Below are 23,965 nucleotides of genomic sequence, written 5' to 3'. Positions count from 1 at the left end.
GCTTAGGAGTCGAGTTTCTCAAGTCTACTAAGATGATCACCACTGATTCGTCTACTTTCCAGCTTTTAATATTTTGTTGCAATCGTATCTCATCCAACACAAAAATATAAATCAATTATAAGCATATAAACAAAAGTTCACCATCCCTCAAATGTAAATCGACAGTGGAAGATCACTTTTCGTCCCTAAGTGACTGAGAAGGAAAGAGTTAAGCAGATCGGCAAGCAAGCAGGAGATGCAACCTAAACTTCTTAAATGGCATTTGCTAGCAAGAGAGTCCGTGTGTACGGACTTCCTTTAGCAGCATGCCCCTGGGCTAGGATCGTTTGTGGTAAATGCGTTAGGAACCCAGGTGGATTTGAAGGGTATGATTCCCTGGAAAACGTCGTGTCAGCTATGTAATCTGAGCATAAAATAGAGATGTTTCATACTGAGTTGGCTCCTTCAGTGTGAGTGAAGTGGGCACACTATACTTAGAGACCTCATGTATTAACCTGGCCCGGGGTGGTGCACCAGTCTTTGGCGTAGGGCCAAGACTTTTTAACCAAGCAGGAATCTGCTGGTTCGAGCATCCCATTGTCTTTATTACAAATTGCATTGTTTACAATTTCTAGTTTCATTTTCTTCAAAGTGGAGCAAAAACAAAGACACCACTGAATCAATTTGAGTGCAAAGTCTGTCTAGATTTTGTACAATTTTTCCTAAAGTTTTACAGTTTTTTCTTACCCATACATAATTCTACAATGATTCTATAAAAATTTGATTGTGGTAAATATGAAAAACAAAATTGCCATTTTAACTATTTTGAAGTATACAATTCAGTGTCATTACTTGAGAAATCACAATGTTGTTCAAAACTTTTTCATCATCCAAGCAAAACTCTGCCCATCAGCAATAAACTCCCCTTCTCTCCTCCCCTCTAACTTCTGGTAACCTCTAATCTACTTTCTGTCTTTAAGAATTTGCCTATTCAAAGTATTTCCTGTAAACGGAATCATACGATATTTTTTTTTTATATCTGGCTTATTTCACTTAGCATAATGTTTTCAAAGTTCATGTTATAGCATGTTTCAGAACTTCATTCCTTTTTATGACTGACTAATGTTCCATTCTCTGTATAGACCACATTTTGTTTATACAGTAAAACCTGTGAAAACTGGAATCTGTGCAAAGCAAAAACATGTCAGAGCAGGAAAACCAAAATATTTTCCACTCATACAGAAAAGTGGTAAGATTATCAAAGGCAAAAAACTTAAGAGACCCAGAAAAACAAGGCAGTCCCTTCTAGTTCCAGCTCTCACACGTTTCACTGTACATTTACTTATTGATGGGCAATTGGGTTGTTCCTGCCTTTTGGCCATTGTGAATAACACTACTATGAACACTGGTGTACCAGTAAGTATCTTCCATTAGTATGGATTTTTATTGTTCACCTTTATCAATTTAGTTTTCATAGGAAAATAATATTGTATTTGTAGTTATGGAGGCCTGGTGGCGCAGTGGTTAAGAACTTGGCTGCTAACCAAAAAGTTGGCAGTTTGAATCCACCAGCAGCTCCTTGGAAACCCTATGAGGCAGTCCTAGTCTGTTCTGTAGGGTTGCTATGAGTCGGAATCGACTTACATTTCATTAGTTTAAATATTTAATTAAATTCCATAGGTATGATAAAAGTAAAAATATTTTAGTGTACAAATACAAATTGACTCTTTTTTTGAAAGCAATATTTTCTTTGTGTTTTCAGAAAAAGTTTACATAGCAGTTTAGGTTCCCATTCAACAATTTCTATGCAAATGGTTCAGTGGCATTGGTTAAATATTTCCATTCTGGTTGTTCCATTTTCATCAATCTAGTTTCCCTGCCGTCTTACATTCTCATCTTTGTTTTAAAGTAATGGTTGACTGTTTGATCTCATATAGATAATTTTTTAAAGCAGCACAGTACTCACCAGTGATATTCTTTATTTTGTGAGCCAACCTGTTATTTAAATAAAGGTGATCTCGGGCTAGTTTTGGTTCAAGGTTTAAAGTGTATCTCAGAGCAATAATCTCAGAATCCTCCAGTTTCAAAGAGTCCAGTAGATTCTCTCTCTCTCTCTTTTTTTTTTTTTTAGGAATTTGAGGTTCTGTTCCACATTTTTTCTCCCATTCTATCAGGGCCCTGATCAGAACAGTCAGTAGTGGTAGCCAGGCACCATCTAGTTCTGGTCTCAGGGTTGATGAGGACATGGTTCCTGTCAATTGTTAGTCTTATAGGCTAGTTTCTTCTTTGAGTCTTTGGTTTCTTTCTCTCTCTTTTGCTCTGGATGAGTAGAGACTAATAGTTGTATCTCAGATGGCTGTTCGCAAGCTTTTAAGACCCCAGGTACTACTCACCAAGGTAGGATTAGAACATAAACTTTATGAACTATATTATGCCAATTGACTGAGCTGTCCCACGAGACTAAGGTCCTAGTCCTTCAAACCCAGGAAAGCAATCCTGCGAGGTGTTTGGTTATATCTAAGAAGTATCTGTAACTGTGCCCCTATGTACTTTATCATATATAAGAATATATGTACACGCAGTCACAAACATGCACATACACATGCATATGCCTATATATACAACATATACTCACATATGCGTAAAACCTGTGGATTTTCACATATGCATACATACACACATATGGATACATACACACAGATATACCTGCACATATATTTTTTGGTTGTCGCTGCTGTTGCTTCAAAAGTATGTGTGCCTTAGCAATTATCAAAAGGCCCTTTTTCTTGTGTACATTTTAGTGATATTGTTTACCTTTGTCAAGCTGTGCATGCTTCGCCCTTGTTTGTTATCTTTCACCAGTTGACTCTTGACAAGCACATAACTAGTTCAGAAAGGAAGTGCACAGGCATATCAGTTAACCCATTAGCCTCATGTGCTCAGAGGGCCTTGGGTCCTGGTAAATATGGTGTTAGTGTGTTTTGCTTTTTATTTTGAAACAATCTCAAACTTACAAAGTACAAAGAACTCTTACAAACCTTTTATCCAGGCTCACTGGCTGTTAACATTTTTTTAAACGCTGGCCTCAACCCCTAAATGGATTTCATGACTCACAGTTTGAGGGACACTGAAAGAGTTCAGCCCATCTCTCTTTTTCTCCAAACAGAGGAAGAATCAGCAGGCCAGAGAGTTTACATGGCTTAACTCAAGGGGGTTGTTACCATTTTGCCTCATTTGCTTTATTCTCTGTCTTTAGATATATGCTACCCCACACTCCCCCCACATTGTTTGAGAGTTAGTTATGGACATCACGTCCCTTTACCCCTAAATACTTCGAGTATTTCTTAAGAAAAAGAACATTTTCTTTGTAATCATGGTACAGTTTTCAAATTCAGAAATTTTAACACTGATATATAATAATGCTACTTTTTAATTTAACATCCATAAGAAAACTTGCCAGTGGTCTCAGTTACACCATTTGTGGTTTGCAAAGAGAAGGGAAAGTGATGAGTAACACAGCAACCAGGTTAAGTGGAGTCTGGTTAGTTAGGACAGTTTCTATTGTAGTTTAATTTTTCTTAAATATTTATGTTGTTTTAGGTGCCATCACATTGATTTTGACTCATAGTGACCTCATGTGACGGAGTAGAACTGCCCCACAGGGTTTTCTTAAAGATTACATCATGATAAATGGAGAAAATATTAAAGTTGTCAAGGATTTCATTTTACTTGGATCCACAGTCAACGCCCATGGAAGCAGCAGTCGAGAAATCAAAAGATGCATTGCATCGGGCAAATCTGCTGCAAAAGACCTCTTTGAAGTGTTAAAAAGCAAAGACGTCACTTTGAGCGCTAAGGTGCTCCTGACCTAAGCCATGATATTTTCATTCACCTCATATATGCTTGTGAAATCTGGACAATGAATAAGGAAGACCAAAGAAGAATTGATGCCTTTGAATTATGGTGTTGGCACAGTACATTGAATATACCATGGACTTCCAGAAGAATGAACAAATCTGTCTTGGAAGAAGTATGGCCAGAATGCTCCTTAGAAGGGAAGGTAGCAAGATTCGTCTTTCGTACTTTGGGTATGTTATCAGGAGGGATCAGTCCCTGGAGAAGGACATCATGCTTGGTAAAGCAGAGAGTCAGCGAAGAAGAGGAAAACCCTCAACAAGACAGATTGACACAGTGGCTGCAACAATGGGCTACAACGTAGCAACAATTGTGAGGATAGCACAGGACCAGCAGTGTTTCGTTCTGTTGTACATAGGGTCACTATGCATTGGAACCAACTCGATGGTACCTGTTAACAAAAGCAACAATCTTTATGGAAAGAGACTACAGGTCATTCTCCTGTGGAGCTGCAGGGTGGATTCGAACACCAACCTTTTGCTCAGCAGTGCACTTAGCCATTTGTGCTACCAGGGAACTGTGTGTGTGTGTAGCCCTGGTGACACAGTGGTTAAGAGCTCAGCTGCTGACCAAAAGGTCAGCAGTTCATGTCCACCAGCCAATCCTTGGAAGCCCTATGGGGCAGTTCTTCTCTGTCCTATAGGGGCGCTATGAATCGGATTCAACTTGACAGCAACGGGTTTTATATATAAAAATGAGAATGTTCTACATTTTACTCAGGGAACTTGAGGTGTGACATCATAAGACGTACTACTCATAGAGACTTTGTTCCTTTTCTAAGTCTTCTTGTTTATTGGTGTCATGATAAGTTGCAAGGATTTTACCTTAAAGAAATTGCCTCGCACAAAGATGGCAACATCAGAGCAACCTGTGTATGCTCTAATTGTGCTGTGAATTGATTTGTTTTACTGCAACTTCTCTAAAACTTAAAAGTAGCTTCCATTTATTAAATGCCAACTTTTCTCTAAGCACTATGCTTAGAGACTGGCATATGTTATTTCATTTCTACACAACAACCGCCTTAGAAACATTATAATTTTCCTCACTTTTTCAGTGTAGAAACCACAGTTCAGAGATGAGATTATCAAATTTGTCCAAGAATAGGAAATGATAACTCTGGGTATACTTGTAAATATTGTAGAGCTACATGTTTGAATTAAGGCGAGATAAATATTTTATCTAAATTTGGCCACATGCTTTGCCCTTGTCTTGGTCATCTAGTGCTGCTATAACAGAAATACCACAAGTAGATGGCTTTAACAAAGAGAATTTTATTCTCCCACAGTCCAGTAGGCTAGAAGTCCAAATTCAGGGCACCAGCTCCAGGGGAAGGCTTTCTCTCTCTGTCTTATCTAGAGGAAGGTTCTCCTCATCAGCCTTCCCTTGTTGTAGGAGCTTCTCTGTACAGGGACCCCTCAGTCCAAAGGACACGCTCTGCTCCTGGCACTACTTTCTCGGTGGTACGAGGTCCCCATGTCTCTCTGCTCGCTTCTGTCTTGTATATCTCAAAGAAAATTGGATTAAGACACTATTTATTCTTGTAGATCGAGTCCTGCCTCATTAACGTAACTGCGACTAATCCCATCTCATTAACATCATAGAGATAGGATTTACAACGCATAGGAAAGTCACAAAATTGTGGACAAGCACACAATACTGGGAATCATGGCATAGCCAAATTGATACACATATTTTTGAGGGACACAATTCAATCCATGACAGCTCTCAAGATAGAAATTAGGTAGTTAATTCTTAAAGCATCATAGAGGTAGAATCTGTTGAGCTTACCGTTCTGTAATGATCTGACTTGATTCAGGAGGTTTTAGCCTGTTGAAGGTCAAATACAATTTCAGTTTCTTGCTGAAGATGATAATATATACCCTGGGTGCTAAACCACAGTGAATAAATTCATCTGTCAGATACGTGACAGCTACTCTCTTCATGGTGTTCCAGGAACTCACAGGCTTTCACAGAAATACAAAACTAAGCAACTGTTAAATCTGAGCCAAGTAAGTGAGTCATTATAAGTCAAATGAACTATGGAATATATATATTATAGATCATCTCAGCCAATTCTCGTATTTGCTAATGTCTATAATGCATACATTTTATATATTAAAAAATATAAACATATTTTATATATAAATTAATATATAAATATACTAGTGACTAGTATATATTTTACATTTTGTATATAAATATATGTTTTTATATAAATTTCTATATCATATATATTTATATATGTATTAGCAAATAGGATTGGCTAAGATGATTTATAAATCAAAAGTGAATTATTTGTTGGAGTTTAAAAATAAATTGAAAACACAACTGGAATTAACTAGGGGTGCTAATATGCCTCTGGACTCAGAGCCAAAAAAAACAAACAAAACAAACCCATTGCCACTGAGTTGATTCTGACTTATAGCAACCCCACAGGACAGAGTAAAACTGCCACATAGGGTTTCCAAGGAGCACCTCGAACTGCCAATCTTCTGATTAGTGGCCAAACTCTTAACCATTATTCCACCAGCGTTTCGAAGATGACTCAAAATAGGAGGAAGCTATTACTATGCCTAAGTATGAAGAGGCAAGAGCAGGGAGGGTCAACAGAACAAGGCCAAAGTCACAGCTGAAGTTGTCTGACAGGAGCTATGGTCCTACATAAAGAAATGCAAACCAGTTGCCCTCAAGTTAACCCCGACTCATGGTGACCCTCTGCATGTCAGAGTAGAACCATCCTCCATAGTGTTTTCAATGGCTGATTTTTTGGAAGTAGATTGCCAGGGCTTTCTTCCAAGGTACCTCTGGGTGGACTTGAACTTCTAACCTTTTGCTTAATAGTCTACCTCTTTTACTGTTTGTACCACCCAGGGACTCTAAAGAAATGCAACCCTGACCTATTTCTCTTCTCACTCCTTTTGTCCACTAAAGAGAAACACAGGGGAAGACAGAAAGCAAGGTGATGAAATCTGCCCTTTTGTTTACATGCACTTTTCTTTGGAGGCCTCACCTTGCCATTCAACTTCAACCATCATCCCTATGAAGACTCCCAAGGAAGGGTATATATATAGAAAATGGCAGAAATTAGGGTGAGAGGACAAGCAGCAGCCAATCAGAAGTAGTCAGAGTGGTGGGAGAACAATGAAGACAGGGCAGTGTAACAAAGAAGGAGAGGTCTTTAGCATCAAAACTTTCAGAGAGGGTGATGGTTGAATAAAATGCTGAACATGTCACTGAACTGTGCATGTGAAGATTGCTGAAACATCAGATTTGTTGCATATATATCTACCACAATTAAAAAACAAAAACAAAACTCCAGTGAAATGTTGGGTGAGGGAAGAAGGCTAGAAAGAGCCACTAGATTTGATTCCTAGGCCATGACTGATCTTCCAGAAGTGTTTCAGAAACGTCACGAAAGTGGAAGCCAGATTGTAAGAGTTTAACTTATAGTGGAATTGCGGAGTACAGATTACCTCTTTCAGGAAATTTCATTGTAAAGGGAAAAGGCACATTGAGTTGCAGCTTGAAGATAGTGTGGTGAAGATACTATCTAGAAATAACTAAGCTTTTTTTTTTGAATCTTAGGCTGGGTTCTCTAGAGAAGCAAAACCAGCCAAGCATATATATAGAGAGAGAGGAAGTGAAAGAGATTTATCTCAAGGAAATGGCTCACACAATCATAGAGGCTGGCAAATCCCAAGTTCATGGGTCAAGTGTCAGGCTGGAGGCTTCTCCTGACTCACGTAGCTGCAGGGGCTGACGAACTTAAGATACACAGGCTAGGCGGCAGGCGGCTGGCTCACAGCTGCAAAGGCTGATAAATCCAAGATTAGTAGGTAAGAAAGCAGGCTGCTAGCCCAAGTTCAAAAAACTGGAGGTCAGATGCTGTCAAGCTGAAAGCAGGATCCAGAGCAGAGCAAAAGCCAGGGAGCTTTGCTGGAAAGTCCACATATGTTTTGTGCAGGCCACACCCCCAAGGAAACTCCCTTTCAACTGATTGGCTGCTCATAGCATTCTTATCATGGAGGTGATTACATTATATCAGATCTCATCATGGAAGTGATTACATCATTACACAACCGCCGAACTGTATCACAACTGCTGAACCACTGAGACTCATGGCCCAGCCTAGTGGACACACAACCTTAACTATCACAGGGAGAAACAGGCTAGCCTGAGAGAGAGATCATCAAACCAAATCAAAAAAGGAACAACAACGAGGCGATGTCCCTGCAGAGGCAGGAGGGCCAGGGTTTAAGAGTGTAAGAGGTGAGACCTGGCAAGATGGAGAGATGGTCCTTCTGTGAAGGCAAGAAGGAATGAAGTGATTGATAAAGATACAGAAATTTTGAAATGGAAAAGAGAGAAACTAAGGAAACACATATCAGATAGGCTTAAAATGTTCAGTAAAAAGGCAAGTGAGGTCTTTTGCCAAGGGTTAGGGAAGCAGTGTGGGAGGTGGCAGCATAAAGAATTGCAGAGGTTTGGAGCAGCTGCCTTAGTGAATACGTCTTAGCAAAAAGACGAACAAAAGGATGGCTCAGCAGCTGCCAAGATCCGGGCTAGCATGGTTCTGACTGTTCCTTTATCAAGAACTGTGTCTTAGATTCCCTTTCAACCTCCATGATACCCTGCACAGAGCAGGCACACAATAAATATTTATTGAAGCGATTCTAACTTTTTAAAATTACCTTTTGAATGAGAAGAAAATAAGGGAAGTGAAAGCAAGAGAAAGCGTTTCAGCATTCCAAAGGGTGGAGATCCTAGAAGCACTTTGTTAATGACCCTTACAGAGTCTACGGCTTTTTCAATTCCGGTTTCATTTCTCAGGCTACCGGCTTCTAAGAATGTCACGAGATCTTGGTGAACTCAATGTCAGTTAATGTTGGTGGGCCTCTGGACAAGCTAGTAAGTAAAGACTTTCTCCATTTCATTTGTACAGATGTCCTTCTCTCTGTCTCTGTACTGTTGTATTACTCTTTTGGGGGACTGGCTAGTAAGTAGAGACTTTCTCCGTTTCATTTGTACAGATGTCCTTCTCTCTGTCTCTGTACTGTTGTATTACTCTTTTGGGGGACTGGCTAGTAAGTAGAGACTTTCTCCATTTCATTTGTACAGATGTCCTTCTCTCTGTCTCTGTACTGTTGTATTACTCTTTTGGGGGACTGGCTAGTAAGTAGAGACTTTCTCCGTTTCATTTGTACAGATGTCCTTCTCTCTGTCTCTGTACTGTTGTATTACTCTTTTGGGGGACTGGCTAGTAAGTAGAGACTTTCTCCATTTCATTTGTACAGATGTCCTTCTCTCTGTCTCTGTACTGTTGTATTACTCTTTTGGGGGACTGGCTAGTAAGTAGAGACTTTCTCCATTTCATTTGTACAGATGTCCTTCTCTCTGTCTCTGTACTGTTGTATTACTCTTTTGGGGGACTGGCTAGTAAGTAGAGACTTTCTCCGTTTCATTTGTACAGATGTCCTTCTCTCTGTCTCTGTACTGTTGTATTACTCTTTTGGGGGACTGGCTAGTAAGTAGAGACTTTCTCCGTTTCATTTGTACAGATGTCCTTCTCTCTGTCTCTGTACTGTTGTATTACTCTTTTGGGGGACTGGCTAGTAAGTAGAGACTTTCTCCATTTCATTTGTACAGATGTCCTTCTCTCTGTCTCTGTACTGTTGTATTACTCTTTTGGGGGACTGGCTAGTAAGTAGAGACTTTCTCCGTTTCATTTGTACAGATGTCCTTCTCTCTGTCTCTGTACTGTTGTATTACTCTTTTGGGGGACTGGCTAGTAAGTAGAGACTTTCTCCATTTCATTTGTACAGATGTCCTTCTCTCTGTCTCTGTACTGTTGTATTACTCTTTTGGGGGACTGGCTAGTAAGTAGAGACTTTCTCCGTTTCATTTGTACAGATGTCCTTCTCTCTGTCTCTGTACTGTTGTATTACTCTTTTGGGGGACTGGCTAGTAAGTAGAGACTTTCTCCATTTCATTTGTACAGATGTCCTTCTCTCTGTCTCTGTACTGTTGTATTACTCTTTTGGGGGACTGGCTAGTAAGTAGAGACTTTCTCCGTTTCATTTGTACAGATGTCCTTCTCTCTGTCTCTGTACTGTTGTATTACTCTTTTGGGGGACTGGCTAGTAAGTAGAGACTTTCTCCATTTCATTTGTACAGATGTCCTTCTCTCTGTCTCTGTACTGTTGTATTACTCTTTTGGGGGACTGGCTAGTAAGTAGAGACTTTCTCCGTTTCATTTGTACAGATGTCCTTCTCTCTGTCTCTGTACTGTTGTATTACTCTTTTGGGGGACTGGCTAGTAAGTAGAGACTTTCTCCGTTTCATTTGTACAGATGTCCTTCTCTCTGTCTCTGTACTGTTGTATTACTCTTTTGGGGGACTGGCTAGTAAGTAGAGACTTTCTCCATTTCATTTGTACAGATGTCCTTCTCTCTGTCTCTGTACTGTTGTATTACTCTTTTGGGGGACTGGCTAGTAAGTAGAGACTTTCTCCATTTCATTTGTACAGATGTCCTTCTCTCTGTCTCTGTACTGTTGTATTACTCTTTTGGGGGACTGGCTAGTAAGTAGAGACTTTCTCCGTTTCATTTGTACAGATGTCCTTCTCTCTTTCTCTGTACTGTTATATTACTATTACTGAGGACTGGCTAGTCAAAGTTTACCTGACTGGTATGATTTTCTTTTGGCATTTCAAGACTGTGGAAGGGGAAAAAATACGAGCAATGAAAATTTTGACTTAAAAAAAAAAGTGAAGAAATGAAACAAAGGCAGTTTGATTACTGTAAACCTCATCAGTCATTATCACTGCCTTTAGATAAATATTTATGTTGGAATTCCATGTAGTCATTGCACTTTATCAATATACCTGAAGTTCCATTTTAATTTCACATTCTGTCTCCTTGGAGGCACTTTCTGTCTTTTATTCATAAAGGGTAAAAAACCAAAATACTTTTTAAAAAGTGTTAACTGGAAAACAACTTTCTAAATCATCCGTGGCTTGCCATGTCATATGTTCAATTTTTCGTATTTTGTGTTTATTTTTAATCATTAATAATAAATAAATAAACCCCATGTCCAAAGGACACGCTCTGGTCCTGATGCTGCTTTCTTGGTGGTATGAGGTCCCTGACTCTCTGCTTGCTTCCCTTTTCTTTTATCTCTTGAGAGATAAAAGGTGATGCAGGCCACACCCCAGGGAACTCCCTGGACCTTCTGGCTCTGGTCATTTTCATCATTTTGAGTTTATTAAGCATCTAACTTCATTAAAAAAAAAAAAAGTAACCAGAAAACTTCATAGCATCTTTTCTGTAATTCTGAATTCACAATACTAGCTCATAATGTACTCTTTAATGTTAAGTAGGTCCAGGTCTGGAACACGGGATATGAGACAAACTGTAGGAAATTTCTCTGGCCTGTAGCTCAGGCATAGCCATCCTGATGGAGTAATTTTAAAGACAGCATTTTGGCAATCACTGTGCCACTTTTTTCCTCATTCCTTTATAATACAGCAATTACAAACCTTGTTTTCTAAGACATTATGATAGTAAATTAAAAAATACTAGCACTTAGAATTTGTCTTTTTATCTAATGTTGCTGGAAACCCTGGTGGCATAGTGGTTAAAAGCTACTGCTGCTAACCAAAAGGGCAGCAGTTCGATTCCACCAGGGACTACTTGGAAAACTTACGGGGCAGTTCTACTCTGTTTGCTAGGGTTGCTATGAGTCAGAATCGACTCGACGGCAACAGGTATCTCATGTTACCATAACAGAAATACTAACAGTGGGTGGCTTCCACACACTGAAATCTATTTTCTCAAAGTTAGGAGGCTAGAAGTTCAAATTTATAGCGCAGGCTCCAGGGGAAGGCTTTTTCTCTTGGTCAGCTCGGGAGGAGAAAAGGTCTTTGTCTCTTCAGCTTCTATTCCTTGGCTCCTTGGTGATCTTCATGTGGTCTGGCATCCAAATCTGCTCCTTCCATGTCTTAAAAGAGATTGACTCAAGACATCCCCTGTGACATAAAGAAAATCCATTCCCAAACGGGATTATAACCACGGGTGCACTAGGATTTACAGCTCATATTTTGTGTGTGTGTCGGGGAGGGGGTGGAGGGTGCACAATTCAACCCCTAACAGAGTCGTTCTGAAGGACACCTTGACAGATGGACTCATGATTCCTTTGGAACCTGTTTATTGCAACATGGGCTGATAAAGAGTTTACTCTTGATGAAAAATTTCTTTTGAGTTTATATTTTTCAAGTTTTTTTTTTTTAAATGTGTGCACAAGCTTTTGCATCTGCATGTGATCTCAGGATTCCTGCACTGACACGGGGCTCCAAGCAGACGCTTGAGACACCCCTGCATTGGCGCCAGCATCTACGTGCAGACAGACTTCCTGTCTGCCCAGTGGCTGCTGTGGCCACACGCTCCCATCTTCCCAGGCTACTCTAAGTTCGGTTACTGTCCTTGTCGGTTCCAGAATTTCTATTTATAAGGTAGATTCTACTTGGGGGTGATTTTGTGGTGTCTTTCCAGGCTCTCGATACGATAATACTACTTCCAAGCCATGATTCTGTTTGGGGGATTTTTTTTCGTCCCCCAAATAAAAATGTATCAGAACAGTGACTGTGTTATTCAGTATTGTAGCTAAATGTGAAACTGGAGCTTCCTGTGTTGACCAGACAGGGTTGTTCATTAGCTTTCCATCACTGGATTTCAGAAAGGCTCCTTAAATCAGTGCTACATTCTCCCAGTTCTTGTGAATAACCATCAATAGCGGCATTCCTGGCCTTTGACGCCTCTGAATATATTTTATCGAGTGGATAAAAATTGTGCTGTTAAGTCATAAATTTGAGAATCCTATTTCAAATTTATTTTGTACTAAAGCAGCGCACAGTGTGCTCTAGGAATTCTCTAAAGCTTGTGATTTATATTCCAGTTTTCACTCCAGCTGGAGAAACGACTTTGCCCTTTGGTCACTCAGAACTGATTTACTTCTAACTAGAATTTGCCGCTGACATGTTGAGTTTGGTTTTTAAAAAAACATCTCCTACTAAAAGCCTTTCCTCCCATTTTAGAAGAACAAACCTGACTAGTGAATGTTTTACTGAAAACGTATCTACTTCAAAGCTGATATTTAAAAAGTTTAGTTTTTCTTACTTTGAGAACTGTGAATGTGAGTGTAGCAGCAGCACACAACGCGGCTTGAACAGCAGTTAAATGGATTTCACCTTCTCTGACTCTAGGATTTTTGAAGTCTGTATAAACTTGTTTTGAAAAACAGTGTCTACCAATAATGTAATAATAAACATACCTTTTGCATGATAAAAATTAATTACAAAAAGCATATTCTTTTATGGTTTCAGCAATGAGAAGAAATGTATAAATAGGCTGTATTAAGCATAAACTTTTACCGCCATTATATATACAGAGTTATATATATATACACATACGTTTGTCAGACAGTTTCCCTTTATCAGAGTTTTAAATGCCTTTATGATTTCAGTTGATCCCTCCCTCCCGCCCTCCCTCTTTCTCTCTAAGTAGAGACTCATTTCAAGCCCTAATACACAATCGAAGAAAATTTGGTCTCAGAATCACAGTCTTACTTTACTGAGTTAAAATGACATCACAAATCACAAGCTCTCTGTTACCGGAAGTTGGGGTGCTATGGCCACAAGTGGTAGATGAGCAGTTATTCGGAAGGAATGGAATGAGTCATCAGAATACCTTAAAGAGATACAGTTCAAACTTTCCTAGAGGATGAAACATTCAGGTGAGTAAGTCTGCCCCTAGCAACATTTTTAAAAAATGTAGTCAAGTTTTCCTGAAGCACCAAGCTGGCCTTTCTACTCTATTCTCTACATAATTACAGATTCAAGGCAGAGCCAAAAGTGTAAGAGACAAATTTATCAGGACCGTGAAGAATCGCTCATGACCCTCTTATAAAGTGACAGGCATTATGCTTAATAAACACTTTATCTACCAAGGCTCCCTTGGGGTGGAGCCTATGCTTAAAATAATGTTTGTAAATGCATCAAAATAAAACCCACAGGACTGTAATGGAAGCCAGTTACATTGAAATAATGTTATCAAAGTATTTTAAATGCAAAATTTGTGATACACTAAGATACGTACTTTTGTATTAGCTCATTAAATAATACAATTGAGTGGCAGGCCTAACATCTACTATGGTTTTTATTAGTAATGAACATAAACAATATTTCAAGATAGCTACAACAACTATATTGTGATACAGAAATCTTAGTGATTTTTATTGGAAACAAAATCACAGTTACTGCTAATGCTAAGGAGTTTTTTTTGGAGGGGGCTTGATTTTTTGTCTACATTTATAAGTGAAAGAAATGCTGAATTTCTGCTAGACGTTAGTGAAAATAAAGATGTAATTTTTGCCCCATCCAAGTTCATAGAAAAAAAAAAAATTTTTTCTCCCCCTGAATTCTATCCGTGGACACCCAAGGGCCCCCAGATTTAGAAGTCCTGCTTTGAATTATCCCAGCCTCTTCACAAGGTGTGGGTGGACCTGGGGGTACTAGGAGTTTCTGAATGAAAGACAAACAACTGCATCTGGATCTGTATGTCCCAGGCATGGAAGAGCCTATTGGTGGCATGATTGCTCTCTGTGATGGTTAAGGTGCGTGTCAACTTGGGTGGGCCATGATTCTCAGTGGTTTGGCAGTTATATAATGATGTAGTTTGGCAATTAAGTAATGATGTAGTCATCCTTCATTTTGTGATGTAATTACCTCCATGATATGATCTGATATGATCAGCCAATCAGTTGTAAGGGGAGTTTCCTTGGGGGTGTGGCTTGCATCCAGTATATATACGGACGTTCTGGCAAAGGTCGCTTGCTTGCTCTGGATCCTGCATCCAGCTATTCATCATCTGACCTTTGGGTTTTGGGACTTGAGCCAGTGACCTGCTGTATTGCCTGCCAATCTTGGGATTCATCAGCCTCCACAGCCTGTGAGCCAGTAGCCTGCTGTCTTACCTGCCAATCTTGGATTCGTCAGCCTCCGTAGTCCATGAGCCAGTGGCCTGCCATCCAGCCAGCCAATCTTGGGACTGCTCAGCCTCTGCAGCCCGTGAGCCGGCAGCCTACCCTCTTGCCTGCTGATCTTGGATTTGTCAGCCTCCACAGCCTGTGAACCAGCAGCCTGTTGCCTGACCTGCCAATCTTGGGTTTGTCAGCGCCTGCAGTTACATGAGTCAGAAGAAGCCTCTAGCTTGACGCCTGATCCACAGACTTGGGACTTGCCAGCCTCTACAACTGTGAGAGCCATTTCCTTGAGATATATCTATATCTATCTATCTCTATCTGTATCTATCTACCTTTCACTGGTTTTGCTTCTCTAGAGAACCCAGCCTAAGACATTTGGTACCAAGAGTAGGGTATGTTAGGGAAGTAACATGTTACAATTCAGGATTAGAAACAACTCAGGATACAGTTCCTCAATCAGGACAACTCACAGGTAGGCCTTGCTTTCCAGCCCTTGACTCCTTGGCCTGGCCTCTGCCCTGCTCAAGCAAGTGTTACAAACCTCTTTAGTTCCACTAAAGAGTCCACCAGGAAGCCTCCTGCCTGAAGGCACTCAGCTCTCTCGCTCTGTGGCTCAGTACACCCACTGTAATGGCCTTGCTCCTTGGACCAGGAAGCTCACTGCACCATCTTACACCAGTTTCCTGGTTCTGCTGCCACTGCTTCTCACAATCTTATACTGTATCTGGTGTTACACTTCTCTGTTTCCAGGGTCTAGGAGGTTCTCAGCACAGGGATCCCAGGTCCAAAGAATGTGTTCCACTCCTAGCTCTTCTTCTTGGTGGTAGTGGGTACTCCGTCCTCTGGTGGGCACTTTTTGGACCTAGTAAGGACAAAGTGTCAATTACTTTGGACATCTTGGTAAAAGATTTGCTTGTTAGAGCGTGGGAAGTTAATCCCACAAAAATTCAAGTGCCTGCCACCTCAGTGAAATTTCTAGGAGTCCAGTGGTGTGGGGGATGTCGAGATAGTCCCTCTAAAGTGAAAGATAATTTGTTACATCTGGCCTCTGCTACAACTGAAAAGGAGGCACAATGCCTGGCAGGCCACTTACATTTTGGAGGCAACATATCTCTCATTTGGGTTTACTACTCCACCTTATTTATCAAGTAACTCAAAAAGCTGCTAGTTTTGAGTGGGGCCCAGAACAAGACAAGGTTCTGCAACAGGTTCAGGTTGCCATGCAAGCTGCTCTGCCACTTGGGCCACATGATCCGGCTGATCCAATGGTGCTTGAAGTGTCCGTGGCAGCAAGAGATGCTGTTTGGAGGCCCCTATTGGTGAATCACAGTGTAGGCCCTTAGGATTTTGGTGCAAAGCCCTGCCATCCTCTGCAGATAACTACCCTCCTTTTGAGAAACAGCATTTGGCTTATTAGTGGGCCTTAGTAGAGACTGAACACTTAACTATGGGACACCAAGTCACCTTGCAGCCTGAGTTGCCCATCATGAACTGAGTGTTGTCTGACCCACAGAGCCATAAAGTTGGACATGCACAGCTGCACTCCATCATTCAATGGAAGTAGTATATACAAGATCGGCCCTGAGCAGGACCTGAAGGCACAGGTAAGTTGCACAAAGAAGTGACCCAAATGCCCATTGTATCCACTCCCATCACATTACCTTCCATCTCCCAGTCTGTACCTATGGTCTCATAGGGAGTTCCTCATGATCAATTGGCTGAGGAAGAGAAAACTCATGCCTGATTTACAGATGGCTCTGCACCATATGTAGGCACCACTCGAAAGTAGACAGCAGCAGCACTACAGCCCCTTTCTGGGACCTCCCTGAGGGACAGTGGTGAAGGGAAATCCTCCCAGTGGGCAGAACTTCAAGCAGTGCACCTGGTCGCTCACTTTGCTTGGGAGGAGAATTGGCCAGATGTACATTTTCATACTGATTCATGGACTGTGGCCAATGGTTTGGCTTGATGGTCAGGGACTTGGAAGGAACATGAATGGAAAACTGGAGACAAGGAGGTAGAGGGAAAGAGATACGTGGATAAAAAAAAAAAAAATTTTTTTTTAATTATTTTTTCTTTGGATAGACCTCTATAAATGGGCCAAAGAAGTGAAGATATTTGTATCTCATGTGAATGCTCACCAAAGGGTGACCTCAGCAGAGGAGGACTTTAACAATCAAGTGGATTGTATGACACGTTCTGTGGAAAGCAGACATCTGCTTTCCCCTGCCCCTCCCCTCATTGCCCAGTGGGTTGATAACCAAAGTGGCCATGGTGGCAGGGATAGAGGTTATAATAGGCCCAGCAACATGGACTTCTAGGCACTGAAGCTGACATGGCCAGCATCACAGGATGCCCAACCTGCCAGCAGCAGAGACCAACACCATTCCTCACGGTGATCAGCCAGCAACCTGGTGGCAAGTTGATTATGTTGGACCACTTCAAGCATGGATCAGTGTTTCATTTTTACTGGGATAGGCACTTACTTTGAATATAGATTTGCCTTCTCTCCACACAATGCCTCTGCCAAAACTACCATCCATGGACTCACAGAATGCCTTATTCACCATCCTGGTATCCCACACAGCACCGCCTCAGATCAAGGGACTCACTTCACAGCCAATGAAGTACAGCAATGGGCCCATGCTCATAGAACTCACTGGTCTTACCATGTTCCCCATTATCCTGAAGCATCCGGCTTGATAGAATGATAGAATGGCCTTCTAAAGATACAATTATGGCACCAGCTAGGCAGCAATACCTTGTAGGATTGGTGCAATGTTCTCCAGGTGTCCGTATATGCTCTAAACCAGCGTCCAATATATGGTGCTGTTTCTCCCATAGCCAGGATTCATGGTTCCAGGAATCAAGGGGTGGAGATGGGTATGGCACCACTCGCTATTACCCATAATGACCCACTCACAAAATTTTTGCTTCCTATCCCCGCAATCCTATGATCTGCAGCTCTAGAGGTCTTAGTTCCAAAGGATGGAATACTCCCACCTGGAGACACAACATGGATTCTGTTGACTAGGAAGCTAAGAATGCCACCTGGACACTTTGGGCTCTTCATGTCTCCGGATCAACAGGCAAAGAAGGGAGTTACCATATTGGCTGGTGTGACTGATCCTGAATACCAAGGGGAAATAAGATTGATGTTGCATAATGGAGGTAAAAAAGAGTATGTCTGGAATACTGGAGATCCCTTAGGGCATCTCTTAGTACTACCATGGTCTGTGATTAAAATCAATGGAAAACTACAGCAACCCAATTCCAACATGACTACTAATGGCCCAGACCCTTTAGGCATGAAAATTTGGGTCACCACACCAGGCAAAGAACCACAACCAGCTGAGGTGCTTGCTGAAGGCAAAGGGAATATGGAATGAGTGAATGAACTAGGTAGTTCCAAATAGCAGTTACGACCACATGACCAATCGCAGAAATGAGGACTGTAATTTTTTTTGAAATAATTTTTATTGTGCTTTAAGTGAAAGTTCACAAATCAAGTCAGTCTCTCACACAAAAACCCATATACACCTTGCTACACACTCCCAATTACTCTCTCCCTGATGAGACAGCCTGCTCTCTCCCTCCAGGACTATAATTGTTATGAGTATTCCTTTCTTGTATGTGTGCATCAAATATTTTTTGTTTTCTCCACTTATAAAATATAACATGTAAACAGGGCTAGTGTGTTTTTGGTTGTACATATGTTAGTTGTATTGTGTTGGGGCAAGTTATGTAGTTGTAGTTGTCTTTGTTTAGAGATTATATATGGTTTAAAGATATGTGTACAGGTTCCAAGATGACAAGGGGTGGACCGTGATAGTTAAGGTTGTGTCAACTTGGCTGGGCCATGATTCTCAGAGGTTTGGCAGTTATATAAAGATGTAGTCATCCTCTATGATGTGATCAGATGTTTTCATCCAATTAGTTGCAAGAGGAGTGTCTTAGTCCTCTAGTGCTGCCATAACAGAAATACCACAAGTGGATGGCTTTAACAAAGAGAAATTTATTTTCTCCCAGTCTAGTAGGTTACAAGTCCAAATCCAGGGCATAGGCTCCAGGGGAAGGCTTTCTCTGTAGGCTCTAAAGGAAGGTCCTTGTCCTCCATCTATCCCTGGTCTAGAAGCTTCTCAGGCACAGGGACCCCATGTCCAAAGGACACGCTCTGCTCCTGATGCTGCTTTCTTGGTGGTATGAGGTCCCCGACTCTCTGCTTGCTTCCCTTTTCTTTTATCTCTTGAGAGACAAAAGGTGGTGCAGGCCACACCCCAGGGAACTCCCTTTACATTGGATCAGGGAGATGACCTGGGTAAGGGGGGTGTTACAATCCCACCCTAATCCTTTTAACGTAAAATTACAATCACAAGATGGAGGACAACCACAGAATACTGGGAATCATGGCCTAACTAAGTTGATACATATTTTTGGGGGGACACAAGTCAATCCATGACAGGGAGTTTCCTCAGAGGTGTGGCCTGCATCTAATATATAAACGGACATTTTAGTAAGGCTTGCTTGCTTGTTGTGGATCCTGTATCCAATTCATCATCATCTGACCTCCAGTTCTTGGGACTTGAGCCAACAACCTACCATCTTACCTGCCAATGTTGGGTTTGTCAGCTTCGACAGCTGTAAGCCAGCGGCCTGCCAGTCTTGGGATTCATCAACCTCCATAGCCTGTGATCCAGCAGCCTGTCATCTTAACCTGCTGATCTTTTGTTCATCAGCCCGTACAGCTATGTGAGTCGGGAGAAGCCTCCAGCCTGAAGCCTGACCCATGGACCTGGGACTTGCCAGCCTCTACAACCGCATGAGCCATTTCCTTGAGACAAATCTATCTATCCCCTTCCCCTATTGTACTTCTCCAGAGAACCCAGCCTAAGACACCATCCTTGACTAGAGTGCAGGCTCTTTGCTTACTAATAAGCACATATCTTTGCCTTTCCCAGCACCCTCGTACCATTCCAGAGAATCTCGGGGTTGAAATGAGTTTTAAATGCCTGGTACATATTGATATGTCATACCCTAAAAATAATGGTTGGGCTCTTACTCTGTGGCACATAAGTTACAGCATCTAATTTACACAAGCAGATATTAACATTTCCGTTTTACATAGGTTCATTTGCTCATTTAGAAAAAAGAAAATGTTGTGCCTCGTGTGCCCATTACTAACCTAGGTGTGGGGTTTAAGATACACAGTTGCTGTCCTCGTAGAATTTATATTCTAGCAGGAAAGAGAAAAAAAAATTATACAATTGCAAATTGTGCAAGGTGTTCTGAAGGGAACAAAAGTGTCTGAGTCTGAGACTCAAAGGGGACCTACTTCAAATAGGCTTGTTAGAGGAGGTAGCTCTGAGGAGGAAATGTTTAAGCTGAAACTAGAAGGTAAATCAAGGGAAAGGCTGCTCCAGGCAGAGAGAAGAGCAAAACCAAAGGCTGTGAGGCTGGAAGGAATTCGGCATTTTTGAAGACAAGGAAGCAAGCCAGCATGGCTGGAGCTTGGTAAAGCTGGGATAGTGGTAGAAGATGAGACTGGAAACATGATCAGGGTCTGGATCATGGAGGAACTTAAGGGCATGCCGAGAGTCCAGATTTCATCCTCAATGCACTGAGAAGCCACTGGAGAGTGACAAGAACAGATTAACACTTTTAAAAGGTCACTATGTTCCTCGAAAAGTTAGACAGAATTACCATCTGACTGAGCAGTTCCACTCCTAGGTCCATCTGGGTGACTGAAAACATGTCCACGCAAAAATATGCACGTGAATGTTCACAGCAGCATTATTCGTAATAGCTGTCTTCGTTTCTTAATGTTGTCATAACAGAAATACCACAAGTGGGTGGCTTTAACAAATTCATTTTCTCACAGTTTAGGAGACTAGAAGTTCAAATTCAGGGCGCCAACTCTAGGGGAAGACTCTCTCTGTCTGGGGGAAAATCCCTGTCTCAGCTTTTTCTGCGTTCTTCTTGGCGTCCCTTGGAGATCTCCACATGGCATCTATCTTTCCCCCATTCCTGCTTGCTTATGTCGCTCCCTACACTGATATGGCCTCGTTAACATTGCAAAGAAAACCCTGTTCCCAAATGGGAGTATGTGCATAGGTAGAGGGGTCACGATTTACAACACGTATTTTGGGGAGACACAATTCAATCCGTAACAATAGCCAAACAGATGAAGCAACCCAAATGTCCATCAGCTGATATGTGGACAATAAAATGTGTTCTATCCATACAATGGGATATTACCTGGCCCTAAAAAGGAATGAAGTACTGACACATGCTATACCACAGATGAACACTGAAAAAAACATTAGGCTGAGTGAAGGAGGCCAGACCAAAAGGCCACATATTGTATGATTCCATTTATTTGAAATGTCCAGAATAGACAATCCATAGAGACAGAAAATAAAGTTAGTGGTTGCCAGGGGCTGGGAGGGGGGGAGAATTGAGACTAACTGCTAATAATAGGGGGTTTCTTCTGGGGGTGATAAAAATTTAATGGAATAAGATAGTGGTGATGGCTGAATGACATATTGAGTATATTAAAGACTGCTAAAGTCTAAACTTCAAAATGGTAAGTTTTATGTTCTATGAAATATGCCTCAATTTTAAAAAATGGTTCTAAAAAAATGAAAATAAAGATCACTGTGGCTGTTGTGTGGTCAAGAAAGGAAGCAAAGGAAGCCATTAGGCAAAGGACCCCAAGTCAAGAAATTGGGCCAAATTGACACACTGAGAAAGCAGTAAATCTTTCTGATCCCAAGTTCCTCGTCCTTAACCTTTATGATAGACTGTTGTGGTTGTTAGCTGCCATCAGGTTGCCCCCACCTCATGGTGACCCCATGTACAACAGAAAGAAATGCTGCCTAGTCCTGAGCAATCCCCAACGTCAGCTGCAGATCAGACTATCATGATTCCCAGGGTTCTCACTGGCTGCTTTTCAGGACTTTCTCCCTGGTCTGTGTTAGTCTGGAAACACCACTGAAACCTGTCAGCATCGTAGCAACACACAAACCCCCAATGACAGACTAGCTAGAGATTGAACCCAGGTCTTCTGCTTGGAAGGCAAGAATTCTACCACTGAACCGCCAATGCCTCCTATGACATACAGTCACCGACTAAATGACAGGAATTTAATTTGGCCAAGGGTCCCTCCACCTGCCAGCTATGTCCAGACATACCCACACCAATTCTCTGAGGACTTTGTTGACTCTTCAAACACTAGAGTTGCTGTTTGGATGAACTCTCCATATATTAGGAAAACCTTTTTCTACTGTCAGAATACTGAGAATAAAGATGCACAGCTCCAGGACAGATAAAGGACAATAAAAATTTCTGGCATGTTAAACTTGAGAATCTTCTTAGGAAAAGAACTTTCTTGCCCTCTCGTGGCAAGAAAACAGTTTTTGTTTTAGAGAGGATTATCAGTAACTATAACTTCTTTGTTGGACTGGAGGGAGTTTTGTTTTCCTAGTTTCATTGAGGGCTCTGGATCTGAGTGTTAAAAAATACCTTGGGTAGAGCACTTAAATAAATTTTCTTTATTAAATATTTTAAATCCCTTCCGTAGGTGGTGGAAAAATATTTTCTTATGTGCCAGGGACAGAGATCATCCAATAAAATGGAATGTGTAAGATGCACAGGGTTGAAGGTGCCAAGTGCTCGAGTTTAAGAGAAAAACAAGTTGTTTTTCAAGGTTTTTTCCTTTTCTTTTTTTCCTGCAAAGACCTGAGGTTTTGAACAAAATTATGGAGAAAACATTGTAATGCTTGACCCTTGTACTTTTCCCCAGAGCGGGGGCAGGGGAAGGCTACAAGGAAGCTTTGTGAGCCTCTTCATCTAGGGCCCAATGCCCTGGGCACCATTGCCCCCTTCCCTGGCTTCCGCACTTTCAAAATGTTATCCCCAAAGGCATACAACTGGCCATTTATATATGTGCCTGCGGTCCATGCTTATCAAGAAATCAGTGCTCTACAGATGCCCACAGAACAGGGTAGGACACTACTTAAAAAAAGGATCTTGGGAATCAAATACCCAGAGACAAGTAAGGCTGAATTCATTCAGTCACATATAATATTTTCAGTTTATCCTCAATTAATTCAAGTTTTGTCTCAGTTACACTCACATACATTTTAAAGAAACTAGCGTGTAATCATCTCCTAAAGTGATATTAATTTACTAGTCTTGTGCAAGGCTGACATGTTCTCCCAGTCAAAGGGGGTCAAATCTGCTAGAGTCAGAATTAACCCTGCAGCTCTCAACTAACTTCTGGTGAATTCAGAACCGCATATGAGAAAAATGCTTGTCAAATTGCAAAGTGCTGTACAAAGTAAAATAAATACTATTATGATTTTCCCAATCTTAGGAATGCAACATTAGTTTGCAAATGACTTCTCAGGTCAACAGTATCTTCAAGAAAGTATTGATTCTCAGTTAATAAAATGGTTACAAAATTATTCTAGTATGTCTTGCCCGCCTTCGATTATTCCAAGACACAGGAGACAATTTCTGACTTTCCAAATGTGGAAAACAAACACATTTCCAAAAAAGACTTCCAGAATGAAATAGTTTCCAGCATTATATGAGCCACTCCCTGTTCACCAAGGAGACATTCCTTTAACCAATCTTACAACCTACTGCTCATGAAGCATTTTCATGTCTTGGACGACAGACTGCAATTGGACACCAACGATAAAATGTGAGGTGGCCAGGAGCCCTGGGATAGGCATGGGGGTGGGTAGACCAGCTTTTAGCTCTGGTTTTTACTAGTGTGATGATCTCATAATTTCTTTCAAGCAACAGTTCTACAAAGGACACCTCTTTCACCTTCTGTTTCTTTTTATAGACTATTCCCCCAGTCATCCAGAGGTCAATGTGGAAGCCATTCTGATTCACTCAGTCTTTTATTCCGTCATCATCCAGTCGTTAAGCATTTCGGTTTCTTGTGAGAACATGTCTCCTATCTGCTCCTTTCAACTGCCACAACCCTGGTCCTCAGCTGGTGTCCTGTGGCCTGAAAGATTTA

At 41.2% G+C, this 23,965-nt stretch overlaps 1 protein-coding gene across 1 annotated transcript in view; it reads right to left on the bottom strand.

Annotated features, from left to right (window-relative positions):
- VAMP4 (vesicle associated membrane protein 4) overlaps positions 1-5,837 on the bottom strand; it is a 42,436-nt gene extending 36,599 nt beyond the window's left edge. Inside the window, exon 1 of the mRNA XM_064280016.1 lies at positions 5,683-5,837. Within this exon, the coding sequence (XP_064136086.1) occupies positions 5,683-5,837 (155 nt within the window). The remainder of the gene's footprint in view (positions 1-5,682) is intronic.
- Positions 5,838-23,965: the final 18,128 nt, after the last annotated feature.

This window comes from Loxodonta africana, chromosome 3 (assembly GCF_030014295.1).
Source record: "Loxodonta africana isolate mLoxAfr1 chromosome 3, mLoxAfr1.hap2, whole genome shotgun sequence".
Taxonomy (NCBI): Eukaryota; Metazoa; Chordata; class Mammalia; order Proboscidea; family Elephantidae; genus Loxodonta; species Loxodonta africana.
This window is presented reverse-complemented; position numbering and strand designations above follow the sequence as displayed.